Source organism: Laetiporus sulphureus, assembly GCF_001632365.1.
Source record: "Laetiporus sulphureus 93-53 unplaced genomic scaffold LAESUscaffold_58, whole genome shotgun sequence".
Lineage (NCBI taxonomy): Eukaryota > Fungi > Basidiomycota > Agaricomycetes > Polyporales > Laetiporaceae > Laetiporus > Laetiporus sulphureus.
Genome location: NW_024468567.1, coordinates 100142 through 118398, shown reverse-complemented (window position 1 = coordinate 118398; position 18257 = coordinate 100142). Strand labels below are relative to the sequence as shown.

Genomic DNA, 18257 nt, shown 5'->3' with positions numbered 1-18257 from the left:
TTTGGCATGGATGTCAACTGTTGCCCATGCTATTCTACACCAAAAATGAGGGAGATATGCTGAGCAATACATTTATCAGCTTTCAGTTTTTTTAAAACATGAACACATGAAAATAAACCCTTATAATCAATGATTTTTCACACTTCTGCATCTAAGTCATGCTACTGATTAGGAATTAGGAGTGACATTATGAAGCTAAGCTTCTTGTTCTCTCACTTCTGACAGCTGTACAAAAGGAAATGAATGTTAGACAGATAAAACAAGCATGATGCTGCAGATGCAAGCCTTGAGATTTGGTGGCATTCTGTTATATCATGTTATCATGCTATTTTCACACTTGATATCAGCTGTAATTGGATGAGAGTGCACAGCTAGCAGAGACTCTGAGTACATGTACATCTTACTTTTTTGAAAGGAATTCAAAATGTGCTCAGATGAATGAAGTCAGATATCAAGAAGCAACAATGCTATCAGAGCTGGAGGAGGAGTGGACTAAATGGGTGAACAGATGAGTGGCTAAGTGAATCAGGCAAGAGAACAGGAAAAGCCAAACAAGGTCCTTCAGGAAAACAAGCAATAAAACCTACATTGACAAGCAGACAATTAGCTGAAAAGTAAAGGGTGGCGGAAGCATCTGAGAATTAAATAAGAGAGAGCAGTGCTGCTTTAATGAGAGGTTAGTGAAGGAAGTCTTGACCTTCGTCATTATTCTCACACCCCATGAACAACGAGGGACTGGTATTATGGCAGTAAAAAAAAATGCTACTACTAAGCTACTACTAATAGCAAAAGGTAGTACTATGTCAGTATTAATATCAGAATGCTAGTAGGAATGCCGATGCTGAAATGCTAGTATCAATGTCGAAATGCCAGTATAAATACCAGAACACTGGTGCTGTGCTAGTAATAAGAGCGGAGCACTAGTACCATGCTTGAAGTGAAGCTGCTGAGCTTGAACACACGTTCCACGGTATTCGTGAATCTCATTCATCCGATAAGCTTATACTGAACTTGGTAAGCCCTTAGGAGGCACAAACGCAATATCACCTCGTCAAGAGATTATGCAATCCTCCTTGAAGCTGAGGTTGTACATAGTCTTATCCACCGTCTTCTCAATCTTCTTCCAATCAGCTCGTCTCTGAATGAACTCATAGACGTCCTAAGATATGTCAGCATAGGTGAGTTTCCGCACAGCGACTGACTCACTTCAGGCCTATATGCGCCGCCATAACGCGTGACGTCTCGCACGATCTGTGCCAGGTCTTTCGCGTCGTCGACTATGTAGACATGACCTAGCATCTTGAGATAAGAGAACTCAGAGGCGATGGTGGGGACCTAAATACTACATCAGATCAATGCTCATAACAATGAGAGGAACAGCGAACCTTCAGCGACGTAATGAACGAGTAATACGCGTTCAGGTCTGCAATAACCTGGAAGCCTCCGTTCAAAGAGATGATTTGCCGCTTCAGATGCTTTTGTAAGATTCTGCAGATAATATCAGCCCAAAATACGCAAATAATACGAGTCTGACACTTACGCGATGAGGCGGATACCGATCTCTTGATAGAAGACCTCTAGCACCTCCTTGCTGGTGCTACCCTTCAACAATTGGCAATGCATCTTCAGACAACCTATTGCCTCCACACATCCTTGCGTAGGTCCGAGCTCAAGGGGCGTATCGTCTGCAGGGTAGTACTCCCGCGGCTTCGTCAACTTCAGAATGATGTGCTCAACCTAGCAGCCATCTGCTCAGATAACTTCGTATAGAGGCACAACGACGAGCCTTACTTGGTTCATCAAGGCGTCGGTACCTGCGTTCAAACCTGCTGCCACGGAATCGTCCAAGACGTCCTCAAACCTCTTCTTTTCGCGCACCACCGTATTGAGGAAATCAGTGCGGTCGATATGAGGTGCCTATGATGCAGGAGTTGAGGACTTGTCTAACAATAAACGTATGGACCCACGATATCCTTGTCGAAGTAGACCTGTACCATGGACTGTATCGTGTCTCCAATGTGAACGAGCTCGAAGAATTGAAGCAGTGGAGCAACGCTTTGGCTTTTTTCGTGCTCCGCTGGCTGGTACAACTTCATCTGCTCGATGGCTCTAGAGCGAAGCGCGGTAATATTGAGTTTCAGAACATGAGCTTGCATCAATGCGCGGACAAACCTCTCGAACCCCGGTCGAATGTGTCTATCACTCAAAGCCTGCAACATGAGCACGAAGATATCCTCTATCGTGTCACGCACGCGATGGCCATACTGCCCCGGATACCCAGAAAACGTCTCAACTCGTTTGAGGGATTCACGATCGGCGTGAATGAGCTCCAATGCAATATCCAGTGACAGTAGAAGATCGAGTTTGTCGAAATCGCTCTTGGGCGGTCGCGGAGTGGACCTCCGCGAAGATGGAGAAGTCGACGCCGTCCGGGAAGCATTCACGGTCGTCGTGGATGACATGGAAGCTACGGCGATGAGTCAGCTGTAGCATCGTTCGGAGTAAATAAAATAATGTGCACATCGACTATCCTTTGAACTATCTTCATCTTGCGCATGCTTGCTCTCGTCCTTCTCGTCCTCATCAAATTCACCGATTTCGAACAGAGTTTCATCTCCGCCCTTTTCAAAGTCACGCATATACCAATTCTTGTCATTCTGGTTCGAGCCCCATCCGCTAAGACGGCCGAACCCTCTCGAACCGCCTTGCGCGATCGCCCCAGAACTTCCAGTACTCCAGCGCTGCGGATTCAACATGGAGATGCCTTGCACCGCGGCATTACTGCTGGATGCGATTGCATTGACAGCCTTGCCGACGGTCCGCGGCACGATAGTGACAGGTAGGAGCAAAACGTCGGTGAATGACGCCAGCACGGTACGCTTGACTTGCGCAGGATTTTGCGATCCGATGAATCGGATATGTTCCGTCGATTTGCTAGGCACTGCGCTTTGTTGTGACACCTACGGAACTCCCAAAGTGACATTTGTGGACGAAAGGAAAAGGCGTTGAAAAGGCACAAACCTGGTCGTCCCAACTTCTGCATATCTTCTCAAAGGATTGCTTGACAAATTCAACTTCTTCGTCGAGGTATTCATCCATGTTCACTTCGAACATGCGATAGCTAAAGGAAGGTCAAAATTATCAAAAGCAATACCATTGTAATGCAACAATATTCTCACACAACATCTTCGGCTTGCATGCGTGTAACCAATGCGTCGGTGGCCATCGCCGCGACCTCTGTGACCATGTCGACCATACGCCATGCCTCCTTGAAGCTTGCAGCCGAAGCCTTCAGAAACGTCTCGTTGGACACTTCACGGGCGCGTGTGAGTAGCGGCGATGTGTACTCGCCTACCTGACAGGATCATTAAAGTCTGAGATCCCAAGGATTTCAAGAACACATACCACATCGTTCGCAAGGCGGTCAGCAAATGAAAGCAACACACGCGTTTCTGGCGGGAAGACCCGAGCGGCTCGCGAGCCGTGCTCTTTCAATGCTGCGAGCACCTCTGTGATGAATGCATCCATTGCATTAAAATCAAGTTGTTGGTCCTTACTTCGACCTCTATCAGTGGTATAATCACGCGGAAGAGAGTGATTACACACGTGAAGTTGTCTAAGGGTTTCCACTTGCTCTGCTCATAGAAGATTTCCCTTTTCTCGGTCCACATCGTGCCAAGCTCCCATTCTCCTTCATTCCTATCCCACATCTCCCAGCTTGCCTCTGCAACTTCTCGCATGGCAGCCTCATCTCCTTTGCCGTCCATGGTATCGAATGCAGTCAGCAGAGCATCCTCGAATCGATCAATCGCAGCTCTGAGTGCGGAGCTCAGCGTTTCCCAGGCACGAACAGGCTTGACGCGAGGTGACAGGAAGAGAGATAGAATGCGGAGGATATGAGCTTGCTGTCGTAATCGTAGAGGACTCTTGAGAGGGAACAACGCAGAGAGCACAGCATGTGGAGGAGCTGAGAGAGCTGGTATAAGAGACTTCAGGAGTTTATGTGCATGAATATAGCGGGATTGGAGAGATGGGTGGGCCAGCTCGGGAACGTATCCAGGAGAACGTGGGCTATGAATCATGACATTGCTGAACGAACCGATGAAGTCACCCATCTCATCCGCCTTTGCATCCACTGCAGCAAACTCGCCAAAGTCGTCATCGACAATGTCCACCGTCAACTTTGGAGGTAGGTGACCTTGAGCAGCGCCGGTGCCCGACTTGCTTCTCTCCTCGAGTATGTCGAGAGCTCCGCCTAAATTGCTCTGGTCAACGCCCAAAGCCGCCCAGCGTATCTCCCAGACGCGTTCGTCCCGAACCAGCTTCGCCAAAGCTCTTGAGCATAGAGCATACGCTGGAAGGTCGGGGACAGCAAGATGTGTTAGTATGAGGATGTGAAGTTCCGCAGGAAGACGACCGATGAGCTGAAAGGGAGCAGGCCCACGAGACGACTTGCTAGTCGACGACACATTTCTCACTGTTTGTCGGCGTGCGGAAGGGAGGGTCGAACCTGAAGAAGCATACAGTCGCACAGGTTCGAGGGCGGGGAACTTGTTCATTGGAAGAGTTGGGCGCTCGGCTCCGATCATTCATATCAGTGAGCGGAAGATCTTCGCTCTTGCATTCTGACTCGAATAAAACATCATATAGTTCCGATTCCTCATCTCCAATAAATCACACATGGTAATTAAGTAGAGAGCAAACACGATGGCAACGGTGAGGATGAGCGAGCAGGTCCTATGGGTATCGTTTGCTAATAGGAGTTTCCATAGCAATAGTAGGAAACGCCGCTTCAACAGCAACAACAGGGGAGCGGAATAATGTAGCACATGCCTCCGCCCTGCATACAGCCTAATCAACATCTCAGACGCGTTGTACAGAGGAATCTACACACAGGACATGGAATGCAACCCCCCTCTGATCCGCTGAGCCTTGCCCACAGCTTCCGCATCATGGTCGGTTCGATTTGCGGTCATAGCGGAGGCGGGTGTAGGCTGAATGCTCACAACGTCCAGAGTGGAAGTCGGAGAAATGTGAGCCCGAGGATAAGAGAGTGACGCATTAGTGTTAGACGGCATAGTCGATTAGCAGCATAAAGAACACGAGCAGAGCGAATGGCTCGCATTTTTTAGGGCCAACAGCACGAAGTATTGCCACCTGACGTCGGCCAATGGCTATGATATATATAAGATCCATAATATTTTTCACGGCCCAATGGTCTAGAGGTAAGATACTTGCTTTGGGTTGAACTAAATGCAAGGGATCCCGGGTTCGAATCCCGGTTGGGCCCATATTTTTAACTTCTCATAGTTCCATACAAGTTGCACTTGTTTTGACCACAGTGATTGAGCATTTGTTATTATTACATTTCTTCTCACCTTGGCAGCTGTCATAGGTGAATAGCTAATCTCAGAATTTTTACTGTTTCACTTTTGACTCATTAAGACTGTAATCATTATATTTGACTGTCATAAACCATATATGTGTTGGCTTTTGGGGCTGGGAAGCACTGGGCTATCTGGACGTCATGTGATCAATAGCTAATTTGTCTGCCGCATGGACTCGGTGTGCCAAGCTAGTTAGCTCAGAATCTCTGTCTGCCACTCACTACCAGTAGCACTGTGACTACTGTGCGTCCTCGTCTTAATTAGTAGCTCATGGGTTTTGCTGATATGTAAGCTCGCTCATCGATGATAAGGCCACAGACATCAGGATTGATTCCGAATATCATTTCAGTGATCCCTGATGGCATGATCTGATCTGATCTGAATGTCCCACATGCCTGCCGTCAACTGACAAGTTGTGCTCACTGTCCCTGACAACGAGCTCAATCTTTACTCTATGGAGGTCATTCTGTCCTGTTTTCTTTTGCACTTTTTTTTTTATGTTGACTTATGTAGCATACTGCAATCCTATATGAACAGTTCGTGAGGCCCAGCACACGTGTATACCATGTCACACTTCAGCACGCATTCAGCGACAGCGGCACCGATGATGTTCTCTCTTGTATATGCAATCACAGAGAATGACCTTACTATATCTCATACTCTAAGCTATAAAAACAACTCATTGGCTTGTGTTTTCTCATACAAAGTACAACTTGAGCAACACTTCACAGCACTTGAGATGGCACTAAGCAATTGTAACATGAAGGGAATGACTACAGATGAGCAGTTTTCACTGCATCATGACAGATTAGTCAAAATGTAATGCACATCAGAAGCAAGGACTTATGATGCATTTGCATGGTGAGGGATCCATCTATGCCTGAGCTGACGATGTCACACTGTTCAAGACAGGAACATTCTCATCCACACTATCTGCACTGGTATTCGCTCAGCTTCCCTTCCTTGGTCCCCTCTTCTTCTTCTTATCAGAATGCTTCTTCCATGGCTTCCTGATCACTGAAATCCCCAAGCCATCAATGGCAGTGATGACGTTCACGAACTCAGCAAACGGCTTGGTGGTGCGGCCTTCTTTCTGAGCAGTGGCTTGTTCTGTGATGAGTGCTGGAGTGAAGGTTTGAGCTGGCTATTCAGAAACTGAGGGTGAGAGATGAGTATCGGAGATGGTGATCTGCACACCAGGATTACTTGCAAAGATATCAGTGGTAGTGTCGAGGATGGTGCAAATAGCAGCATCTAGAGGGAATGTCAATCCAGCCAAATCTGAAACATCATTCTGTGCATTCATCTGTGTGCACGCCGCTTCCTGGAAGTGTTCACTCCATCGCTCATATTCTTCATCGCTCATCTGTTTGAACTTTGTTGAACCATTCTGTCAAGAGGACATGAGGGCCTGGAGTTCATTGTCAGAGCTGAGGTTACCAAGGGAACAGAATTTCTTGAGAGGCCAGCCAACAATTTTAATGTGGTACTTGTCAGTGATATGTTGATCAAAGCTTTGATACGACATCTGTGCAACCTTGTCACTGGCTGCTTCTTCTGTCGGAGATAGTCAGAGGAGGCTGGCAGCTAAATCTCAGAGTATTCACCCAGTTTCTAGTAGATTAATTGTGCTGCTTGCTTTTTCAGATCCAGTGTTCCCTGAGCATAGTGATTGATGGTGCCTGGCAATAGAGCCATCATTAGTATCCATCATACATGCTAACATGTCCATATCTGTTATGTAAAATACACATCTTCAACATCAGAGAGCATGGATGACTCCATGTGCATTGCAAAGTCAGTTGCGGTGCTCTTAGTGGTGAATTCAAAATATTCAGGAAGGTGATTGTTGGTGAAGAAAATATATGGCCTGGAGTATTGTTGAAGGTCTGATCTCACGGCAAAGACCAGAATTTCAACACCAGTGCACCGACTAAGGGCTTTCATCTGATCATGATGTCGTGATGAGAGGAAGCACTTGCAAAATCTAGACTGTTGTTACGGTGCATTGTGACTCCTGCCTGAGAAGGCAAGAAGCTGGCTGCAAGGTGCTGCCTGCATCCTGTGACTCATCACCAGTGGTGGATGATGATATGAAGCAAGAAGGGGTTCAAAGGACCCTTTGCCTTATCGCACACAAAAGAGAGGTGGTGGCTGTTAGGCCTCATAAAATTGATGAATGAAACTGAGGATACCCAGTTCCTCATAGGTGCTTATATACATGTATGGCAGGGCCCCTGGCACTTGTGCTACTGTGGGACCTCTGGTATCTTACATGTGAACATAATGCCAGAACCAGTAATGGTTCTGGTCTCGCCATGACAACTACTCACTTTGGCTGTGAGATTATCCAATGAGATAATTGTATAACATGATGCCACCTTGTCGGTGACTGAAGTGGGACCACTATTGAGTGGCCAATGAGATGTCTACTACTTAGTAAGGTGCCTCGATGTCACATGGGATAGCTGAGCCTTGTGGACTTCAGTGATCGTAGTTGAGTGCTAGTTAGGGGTCACGTGCTAGAGGTGCTAGTGTGGGCGCTTGTCTAGGTCACATGACTGAATGTGTTCCTGGTGGATTGTAAGTGGCTTCCTGTGACATCTTTGTCTTGTGTCATGTCTAAGGTTTATACCTTGGCATGATGCCAAAGGTATATTGTAGTGGAAAAACTGTGATAACTGTACTCACCTCACAGTCAAGGCTTCTCAGGGTCCCATGAGCATCACAAAATGCATTAATCTCCATGTTATGCCTCGTGTGAGACTTCATCTCATGTAGATCCTCTAACTTCTCAATCGAATCCTCAGTAGCCTTGATTCTTTCTTCCTTAGACATGGCCTGTGACATTGCTGAGATCATTGAAGTATAGGCTGCAACACTCTTGCATGTCTCTTCATCGGGTAACTTGGTATCATATCATGGAATGGATACTTGTCACTTACCTTCATTTAACTGAGCTACCTCCTTGTGCAGAAATGCATTCCAACGATTGATGGCTCTCTTCTTTTCAGTGATACGTGCACTCTGCATCAACTCACAGTAATAGTAGTTGGCATCATGATTATTGAAGCAGTCTTTGAGGGACTCTGCTAGCTCCCAAAGTGCTCAGCATGCCTCATTAATAGCATCAGTATACTTCTTTCTCTTCTTCTGGGCCTTTAACCTGAGTGCATTTTTCTCGACAGATGTGCAAATCAAAGTGCAGCAATTTTTGGTCCTGTGCCTCCAGGAAAAGTGCTTTGCTGTACCCTGCTTACGTTTCTGGTTCAAAAGATGTTGCACACCATTGTCTTAGGTTAGACGTGCCATCATGATCTGATGGAAGTGCAGTGAGACATTGAGAATGTGTCAACCATTCAGGGAGTGGCAGAAGGCAGCAGACATGAAAAGCATTGCATTCAACAGATTGATACACATGACCTATCTAGAGAAAGTCAGGACTAGGGTATCTACCTTAGCTTTAGCACTGCCAATAGCAGAAGTATGAATCTGAACTATCTAGGCCATGCAACAGGCTGCAGTTTCTGAGTTGAGAAATAACAATGAATAATCACCAAGGTTCATGACAGCAGTTTCACCAACATTCGTGACATTCTGGGGGTGTAGATTCAATGCTCAGAAAGCATATCAGAGAGGCTTAGGAATATGAATGGTGGCCTCAACCAAGTTTCAGATAATGGAAAGCTCTTCTGAGACCCCTCTGAATATTTCAACACAGCTCAAATCATGCAGTACTGTCAAGGTTCATGACATTCTGGTGGTGTAGATTGAATGCTCAGGAAGAATATCAGAGAGGTGTAGGGACCTGAATGGAGGCCTCACCCAAATTTCAGATAATGGAAAGCTCTTCTGAGGTTGCTCTGAATATTTCAACACAGTTCAAAATGGCAGATGTCTTGCAGTTCCACCAACATTCGTGACATTCTGGGGGTGTAGATTGAATGCTCAGGAAAAAATCAGAGTGCTTTAGTGACGTGAATGGTGGCCTCAACCAAGTTTCAGATAATGGAAAGCATTCCTGAGGCCACTCTGAATATCTTGACACTGCTCAAACCATGCAGTACTGTCAAGTTTCATAACATTCTGGAGGTGTAGATTGAATGCTCAGGAAGGATATCAGAGAGATTCAGGGACCTGAATGGTGGCCTCAACTAAGTTTCAGATAATGGAAAGCCCTTCTAAGGCCACTGTTCAAAATGGCAGATATCTTGCAGTTCTGCCAAGGTTCATGACATTTTGGGCAAGGGGATTGACCTCACCCATGTTAACACAATCTAAAGCTCTTATTACACATTGCAGACTCTGCAGCATTTTCCACCACTGGAAAAGATGAAACAGATATCTACAGCTTATGTTCTGCCATGTTTCAGTCTTCATCTTCTAATGTTACCATCCAACTTCATTGTCACCATTGCAATGTAGTCATGAATGCAGAAGATGCTTCCATTTATTTATAGGACTGCAGTTTATCACTTTTAAGAAAGTCCTCTGTTAAGTTAGGTTCTTCAAAAAATGAAAAGCTTTCAGAATGGCTGCAAGCCCTTTTTCTTTTTTAAAAAAAGACACACTTTGCATGTCAAAGCTGCAATAAAAGACTGGTCTGAAGATATGTATTTGCCAACATCACTGACTTCTGAGCATTTATAACAAATCAGAAGCAAATTCAGCTAAATCCTGCTGTGTGCATTGAAGAACAAGGCATAAAATATCACTTGTGCAGTATGATTTATTTTAGTGAGTTTCATTTCACTGCAAGGTTTGTTGTCATTAATGGTCAAACACAGTACAATGATGAAGTTGTTACAGGTAATACTCCAACAATAGAATACCCTGTGAAGATGGAACACCCTACTCTTGTCAACAAAGCACATGGTAGATTTAGCTTTGTAGCAATCTACACTAAACTCTGCTTAGCCTGACCTTCAATAATGAAAATACAGTCTGCTACACACCATTGCCTTTAACTGTGGTCTTTGCCATAAACCATTGTCACTTTAAATACAGCTGCTTCTCGAACAATCATACCATCCTTGATCTCTGTCAAAGAGACTGATATTTCAATGTGAGTAACAATATGTAACCGTCAATCAATGTGGTGAATATCATGATAAACTTATAAAATACATTATGAAGAATATCAGGACCTCAGGAATCATTCCTGCCAGAAATGGCCCTCTTACCCAAGTTAAATAAGGGCTCAATTGAACATTTATCATCATGGCTTTCTAATGCAGTGCTCTGATATTTCGAACAATTTTTTATTTACTAATTTTTAAGAGTCACTCTTATTCACAGTTTTATAGCACGTATCCAGGTTCTATAAAACTTATACTTTCAGTACTTGGTATAGCATCCCTTTGCCTTCACCACTGCATTCACCCTCCTCGACATATGTTTAATTAAATTCTGACACACCTTTTTTCCAATAGCCTCCCATTCCTTCTTCACTCTTTTTCACAACTCAGAAATTTTCTTTGGTGGCTCCTGATACTCTGCAAGCTTTCTTTTGAGATTAATCTAGAAGTGCATCTCATGTTCGATGTGTGGGTTCAAGGTGGGCTGTGATGGCTGTATTTTATAATGTCTGCTCTAGATTGCTTTAGTTGTCATGTTAACCACTGTGTGAGGTCTGACATTAGTGCATATAAGACTTGCCATATCCCTTTAAATCTCACATGAAGTGCAATTTGTTTGATATTGACTGTGAGCTTGATTCAATGAAGGATGCTGCATGATATAAGTGATGAGTGACAATCTGATGCTATAATCTGAAATGTGCCCACATTAGTTTGATAGACATGTGCTTAAGCTAAGCATGAAGAAAGATGGTTGGAACATAAAGTTTGTCAATTGTTGCATCTTGGATCATTGTCTAAATTAAAGATATGAGGGTCGGAGGTGATACATAATAATAGGTAAAGTGGAAATGCATATCATAAATGTGAGAGAATGATGTTCGACACATACACATGACTATATCATCACAAACAGTGGTGGTCAACATGCTCTGGATGCATTCAATTTGCACATAAGTGATATTAATGAGCAGATGTCAATGTTTCGCTTTTGCACAATGAGTGGGTTAGTTCTCTGCATGCACGCTAAATTAATCACAGTGTACATATCTTCTATTAAGTCTGACCATGCTTTTGAGTCTTTGAATTCATGGTCAAGGTGAGTCATGCTTGAGCAGTCAAGAGAATGAAGGTCTCATAAAAAGAGCAAGGTCAGCAGGAATGCGTGTTGAAGGTTGGCAGGGACAGAGAAGTTATTAGAGAGAAGAAGGATGAAAGTTGAAGCCTTCTATGCATCTGGAGACAAGGAGTCTGAGTATCTCTCCAGACAGGCTTGGGAAAGAGAGAAAATGAATACATGAACATTTTGTAGAAAGAATGCAGCTCATCAATGCAAACCATATTGCTCACCCACCATCACTGGCTGTAGAAAGAGTTTATGTGAAATGAGCTAGGTTAAACAGTTCATCCATCATGCATGAAGTGCTGATGGTTGAGCCATGAAAAAGCTCACAAACCATACTGGACTGAAGTCCAGTTCATTTTTTTCATTAAATATAGAAGTATCTGCTCTAGGTCAGACCAAACTGATTCATTGCAAGATCTTTTCTCACACAGGACTGGCTTATTTTCAGTGAATTAGCCATATTTGACTTTAGAAGCTGTTGATCAAAATGTGGGCATATGACAGCCACATTAATTTCGATATCTATCTCGATCACTGTTGGCCACATATCTTCAATGCACATAAACTCTCTTACATCTCGTCATGCATTGACCTGCTTGAAGCTGATGGATGCATTAGCCTGTCTCTGCTGTTCTGTTGATCAGGCATGTTTATGATGCTGGCTGGGCTCTCAGTTGTCTTGCATGGAGTCTCTCTTCTCATGAGGATCACACTGACTTAGTTGATGGTGGTGGCATGAGATAGAAGCCCCCTGTTGACTTTTTGATACAATTCCTTTCTCTGAGGCTGTCTGGCTTCAAGAGATAGTACTAATATCTGGACCTAAGTATTAACCTCCATATCTTAGTACTAGCTTAGTATATGAAAACAAGGGTGTGACATAGTCACAATATTTTCATCATCTTTAATCAAAAAAGAGTGAAAAAAGATTTTGAAACTTTTCATCATAGTTTTGTATGAAAGATTGTAAATTGATTGAAGGAATGATTATTAATACTTTATGCAATCTCCTTTCAACCTTTTCATCATCTTTTACAACAAAAGATGTTAAGTATATTATAAATACTTTTATCACAAATTGACAGTGAAGATGCTTAAAAGATTGGAATTTTTTCTTCAATATGTTTACCATCTTTTACCTCAAATTATTGATTGTTTCACCCAGTGATACAGATCCTTTCCATCATGTGTAATATCACTTTTTCATAGCACTTCCTTGACTATGTGGTGCATTCTGTGATGCACATTGTCTTCCTTCCCAAGGCAGTCCTTCATTCTCTCCTTCATTCACCCAACTTTGGAGAGCTTCCTCATCCCTGATCTTTTCTGTCATATCACCTGCCAGTAGGAGGAATTTCTCATTCTTCAGTTGAGGTGGCAGGTAGACATTGGTGACCAGATGTCTGCGTGCAGGTTATTCCAGCAGAAAGACACATCCCGGGATGACTTTCATGCATTCTGGATTGTAAGCAGTAGCCATGTGCATATCTGAGCTCACCCCTTCATTAGCTTTGTCAGTGCATTGTGCATAGGAAGGGGAGCCAGAGCCATCGGATCTGACTTGGTGGCCGCTTCTGCATGATTACACCCCTCATTTGATGACCTTGTCCACTCTGTCCAAAATGAGAGCAGATCCCGTCATGTTGAATGTCGAGCAAAACATGCCTGACTGTGCCTCTAATGAATCAGGTTGTGGGATATCATCGAGCATCTGGAATGCAGTGTCCATGTTGTAATCTCGACATGTGAGAGTGCCATTGTCACCTGCAATGGCAACAACCCCCTGTTCATTGACCTTCCAGGAACATGAACGTGGTGCACTCACCAAGTATCCTCATCGAAAGCACTATAATTGATACTGATGAGGCCAGTTACACTGTCGAGTACATTGCCCAACAAGCTGAGAATAGTGAGGTCTGAGATGTCACTGATGGTGTTGCAATACTTGATAGAGCCAGAAGTGGGTGAGGCACAGTGGTGGTGGCTGTGGGTGAGGTGGTCAGGAAGGAAAGAGTAGAGGGCATCCAGCTAGACTAGCATATGACAAGAAACTCCAGTTGTTTTTTACACAATGTCAAAAAGTCCACTCACCATATAAGTATTTTACATGATGTTTTTAATGTCAAAAAGTCCCTGCACATGTTATAGGTGCCCAAAAATGTGACTTCACTGAACGTGATTTCTTACATGTAAATTACATGTAAAAAAAAACATTCAAAACCATGTCAAAAATGTAAAAGACATAAAGTCACACAGTATTAAAGCATGCTGCAATCAAAATTCCCTACTATCATGTCCTCTGTACTCATAGCATTGGGCTGCCCCTCTGAATCTTCACCATCAGTAGTCATTGTAGAAGAAACTGGAGCAGTGGTTGACAGTATGTGCTGCAATTCTGCTGAATTATATATCACATTGACAGTATCTGGTGACTGTCATGGGATTTTGCTGAGCCAATCCACTCACTTGCATGAAAAATGAGAGCATCAGATTTAATCATCGAAGCGAAGTTTTAGGTGGCCGGCTTCTCCCTTTATTTTTAGTGCCTGGTGTGTCTCTTGGCTTTTGCGAGTCCACTCTTGTCTTTTGACTAGCTTTACCTGCCTGAGTCACTGATATATAGGTGCATGTGATGACCCTTTTTTGACATTTTTGACATGAGTATTTTGGAACTATGTAAAATACCTTGTAAATTACACATAAAATACATGTAAATTACATCGATGTAAAAAACATCGATGTAAAAAACATAGAAGTTTCTTACTGTACACTAAGCTATATGGCATCAATTGTGGAGGTAGTGCTCGGACCATGCAGCGTGGGAAGTCAGACACTTGTTTGTTCCATGCTTTAACCACAACCCTCATCTCTCTCCTCATCACCCTCATCGCAATTAACCTGCTTACCATGGTGGTTTATCCACTGTCACATTTGTGTCTGTGCTCCTCCTTCCTGACATCCCATTCCAGATCACCTAGGATTAGTGAATGCTGATCCTAGACCTCATTGCCATGCTCATCTTGGCTGTCACTCACTATGCTCTGCATGCTTTTGATCTGCCATGAATAGTGGATTCTGTTCATGATGCTGCTTCTTCTTGACATTGTCGAGTGGTTGGTGGATGCTGATTACATTGCTTTTGTCCTTGTTTGCTTCCCTGGAGTCCTCATCTGCACTTCTCATCCCAATCACCTGGGATCAGTGGTTGCTAATCCTAGGCCTTGTCACTCTGCTCGTCCTGGCTGTCACTGGCTATGTGGTCTGTCGCTGTTGTTGTCGTTTGCTCTTCTGGCATCATTATCTTTTCACTCATCTCAATCGTCTAGGATTAGCAGATGCTGATTCTTAAATTACGTTGGAATGATTGTCTTCACATGCATACCAGGTGACATTTTGAACTTACCATGAGCCTACATGGTTGGTGACAGTTGATGTGGTGAACATTGTCTGGATGGATTTGTTTGCACCTGACAAAGAAGATGTTGATCTCCTTGCCATCCAAAAATCTTTTAACCATGGAGAACAAGTTGTCAACCAGCACTACGGTATCCAGGAAACAAACTAACTTTATGAACTTCTGCACCTTGACATTGGCAAAATGCAGCGAGTCAGCACTTGCTATCAACATGCCATCAGCCAAGCCCATCCTGCACATGTGAAAGCCTTCATGTTGTCTGCTGCAGAGAACCCCCTTGTGCACACCATGGCTGCCCCAATGGCTCAAGAAGTCACATCAGCCATGAGCAGTGCTGTCATTCAATGAATGCAGATTCAAGAACAGGCTGCTGCCAAGCGACAACTTGCCTGTCACACTGATGTGTTACAAACTCTCACTTATTTCATCACTCAAGTGGGCCCCTCATGATCCTTTCTTTCAACTCCCAAATGTCTCATCATTCATCATCCTGATCTGGTTTGATCACTGCATTTTTTTTCCCATCGAGTTCAAATCTGACTAGGAAGTCTCCACAGCAAGCAGAAGTGGTGCAGTCATCCTTGGGCACTGAGCATGTACTTGCTATCCTTCCCACCTGTAGTGGCAAGACCATGGCATTTTTCACTGCTACGTATTTTTGTTCCAAGTCCATGTTCATCATCATATTTCCTCTAACTGCCCTCACCAATGATTTGCTCCATTGAGCACATGGATCACTGGTGCAAGTGTCTCTTTTTGACTTGAAATTGAATGTCTATGACACCTAACTTCTTTTTATATCTGCTCATCAAGCCAGCACGGAGTTTTTCATGTCATGGGCTCAAGCTGTGAGGTTCAGAATTTAGCGACGAAGGCCACCATCTTTACATGCAGGATGATTATTGTCCATGCATGAAGGTGCTCAGGTTGCTGGTAGAGCTTGGCATTCTGATCACTGTTCTCTCTGCCACCATTTAGGAGCACTTTTTGGATGTTTTATGTGACACAGCATTGATGGCTGTAAAGCAATCTCTGAGCAACTCAGCATACCCTTTTTTTGTTAGCAAGATCTCTTCTGACCTAGAAGAAAACAAGCATCTCAAGGAGGAAATCACAGATTGTTGGTGCAACACCAATTCTAAACAGTCTCAGTGGATCTTCACCATTATGTGTTTTGGACAGGACATTGACTACCCTCATGTCTGAGAAGTCATTAACACAGGCCCTTACAATGCCGTGAATTTTACTCAGGCATCTGGTCATGCTGGTAGGGATGGCAAACCCTCCCGATCCATCACTATCTGGTGCTGCAAACTGTTCATAGACTCACAAGACCCAGAGCATTCTCATTATCATGGTGTTGTGGAGATGATTGACTTTTTAGAAACCAGGCTTTGTCACCACATCACATTATTCACATTAGACATTAATGTACACTCTTGTGTGGTCTATCTCAATGGGGTATTATGTGACAACTGTCAACAGATGTGCCAGGTCAGTCACTCACTGCCATGTATTATGCAGTCACTTACGTTCTCGTAGAGTGATCCTCTTTCTGTCATTCAATCTTCTCACCTTGACCAACCTCTGATACTGAAATCTCCCATCGCACAGTCGTTGACAGTTCAAAGTCATGTGCAACCAATAGCTCAAGGAACTGAACAGACTATGCAGAAGATGCAGATCCTCTTCGATCTTGTTTCTCATGTCCACCACATGGGCTGCATTAAGTGTTGGGTGTGTAATTCCATGCAAGGCCATTATCTTGCTTCTGGTCAGCATGATGACCACCATTGCCATGATCGGTCCACATATATTTCATCCGTTCATGCTCAATGACAACTCAACCAGGTGTGGTGGTCCTACTGCTTCTTTTGTTGGATCACATTTGTTGCTCCTTTCATGCATGCTCTGCTAGCCAAAGGTCAAAATGACCTCCAATGATGGATGTCGCTTCAGCAACACTCAGAGTCCTGGACATGGTTATGGAGATTTGGGCATTCAGACATAATGGACAACTTGCTTATATTCACAACATTGTCGCATACCTAGAGATTTTGCTTTCTGTGTTCAGTTCTATGAATGCATTCTCTCAGTGGCTTGCTCATCCTGTTGACAACCCTGGTAACATTTTCAACCACTTCTCATTCATTCTCACTTTTTACAATCTCTTTGTCAAATCATCCACCAACAGCCTCTAGTCATCCTTATTTTCTCACTAATGCTCTTGTTAACGTCATGTACACATATTTTGTTTTGTTGCAAGATGTTGTAGTGATCACCATGCAGGAAATCGTACTCTATGGTAGCTTAGATGAGCATTCAGCTCAGCTGGGTAGCATTGCATCCATTCACCCTGTCATCATAAGTCATTTCAGACACACTAAGCCTACAAGGTCCCCCCAATCAGGGCAGGCTCTTAGATTTATGGATTTAACAAGGTTCCCTGACTGGGGCAGCATTCTTGTGGTTGTGCTTTACCGGTCATCCAAAATTGTCTGTATTACTATCGTGTCATCTTTGCTGATCGGTGCTCGATTAGTTATTCTGTGCTCATCACTCTTCATAATATCAACACGCCACATTCCTGTTGTCTCTATGTGTTGTTGATCTCATTGATGTCATATGCATTACACCAACGCCAACCTTTAGTCACATGCATGTAATGTCCATGGTAATGGGATATTTACATACATTCAGTTGTAAAGCTAATGATAATGCTTTATCCACATGCAGGTATTTGGCACTCATTGTAACATCAATGGTAATGAGTTATCCATGTGCATTCAGTTATAATGCTAATGGTAATGTTTTATCCACATGCAGGTATCCCATGATGTTACCTGTTGTTGCTCTCTCATCTGTCTGCTCTTGCTCTGCTGTGAATAGTCAATTTTGTTCACAGTGCTATCTAGTGTTGGCATTGTTGAGGGATTAGTAGCAGCTGATCATGCTGCTCTTGTCTTCATTTGCTTTTTTGTCATCCTCATCTTTTCACTCCTCATTAAGATATAGTCTTTGCTGATTCCAGGCCTTATTATCCTGCTCACCCTGGCTGTCACTGACTATGCTCTCTGTGTCTGGTTTTCATCTGCCATGAATAGTTGATGCTGTTCACGTGCACCAGCACACTGTCCATGCACCATGGAAAATCTGGCACTTGTTTGTCCTCCTCTTCAACCGCAACCATCACTTCACCTCATCCCTCCTATCTCCTCACTCTCGCTGTGGTGGTGTATCTGCTGTTGCAT

The 18257-nt window shown here is 43.8% G+C and overlaps 4 protein-coding genes and 1 non-coding gene across 5 annotated transcripts; 1 reads left to right on the top strand and 4 right to left on the bottom strand.

Moving 5' to 3' along the window:
• Positions 1 to 1051: 1051 nt before the first annotated feature.
• Positions 1052 to 4559, bottom strand: LAESUDRAFT_763596 (uncharacterized protein; the record flags this gene model as incomplete). The annotated part of the gene is made up of 12 exons (XM_040913292.1): positions 1052 to 1159; positions 1207 to 1335; positions 1386 to 1488; positions 1541 to 1737; positions 1792 to 1917; positions 1968 to 2109; positions 2173 to 2467; positions 2522 to 2960; positions 3022 to 3121; positions 3180 to 3355; positions 3406 to 3556; positions 3607 to 4559. The coding sequence occupies 12 exons, from the start codon at positions 4557 to 4559 to the stop codon at positions 1052 to 1054; spliced, it is 2919 nt and encodes a 972-aa protein (XP_040759331.1).
• A 649-nt stretch (positions 4560 to 5208) lies between these two features.
• Positions 5209 to 5290, top strand: LAESUDRAFT_t85. Its single transcript has one exon. It is a non-coding gene; the product is annotated as a tRNA-Pro (tRNA).
• Positions 5291 to 7124: 1834 nt separating this feature from the next.
• Positions 7125 to 8480, bottom strand: LAESUDRAFT_663657 (uncharacterized protein; the record flags this gene model as incomplete). The annotated part of the gene is made up of 3 exons (XM_040905073.1): positions 7125 to 7327; positions 8084 to 8281; positions 8333 to 8480. Coding segments are annotated over 3 exons (549 nt in total), but the record flags the coding sequence as incomplete, so codon positions are not given.
• Positions 8481 to 13182: 4702 nt separating this feature from the next.
• On the bottom strand, positions 13183 to 13353 carry LAESUDRAFT_663632 (uncharacterized protein; the record flags this gene model as incomplete). Its single annotated transcript, XM_040905072.1, has 1 exon — positions 13183 to 13353. A coding segment is annotated over one exon (171 nt), but the record flags the coding sequence as incomplete, so codon positions are not given.
• A 1153-nt stretch (positions 13354 to 14506) lies between these two features.
• On the bottom strand, positions 14507 to 15246 carry LAESUDRAFT_717378 (uncharacterized protein; the record flags this gene model as incomplete). Its single annotated transcript, XM_040907332.1, has 4 exons — positions 14507 to 14565; positions 14627 to 14783; positions 14995 to 15097; positions 15158 to 15246. 4 exons carry the CDS (start codon positions 15244 to 15246, stop codon positions 14507 to 14509), a joined length of 408 nt encoding a protein of 135 aa, XP_040759328.1.
• Between the last annotated feature and the right edge of the window lie 3011 nt (positions 15247 to 18257).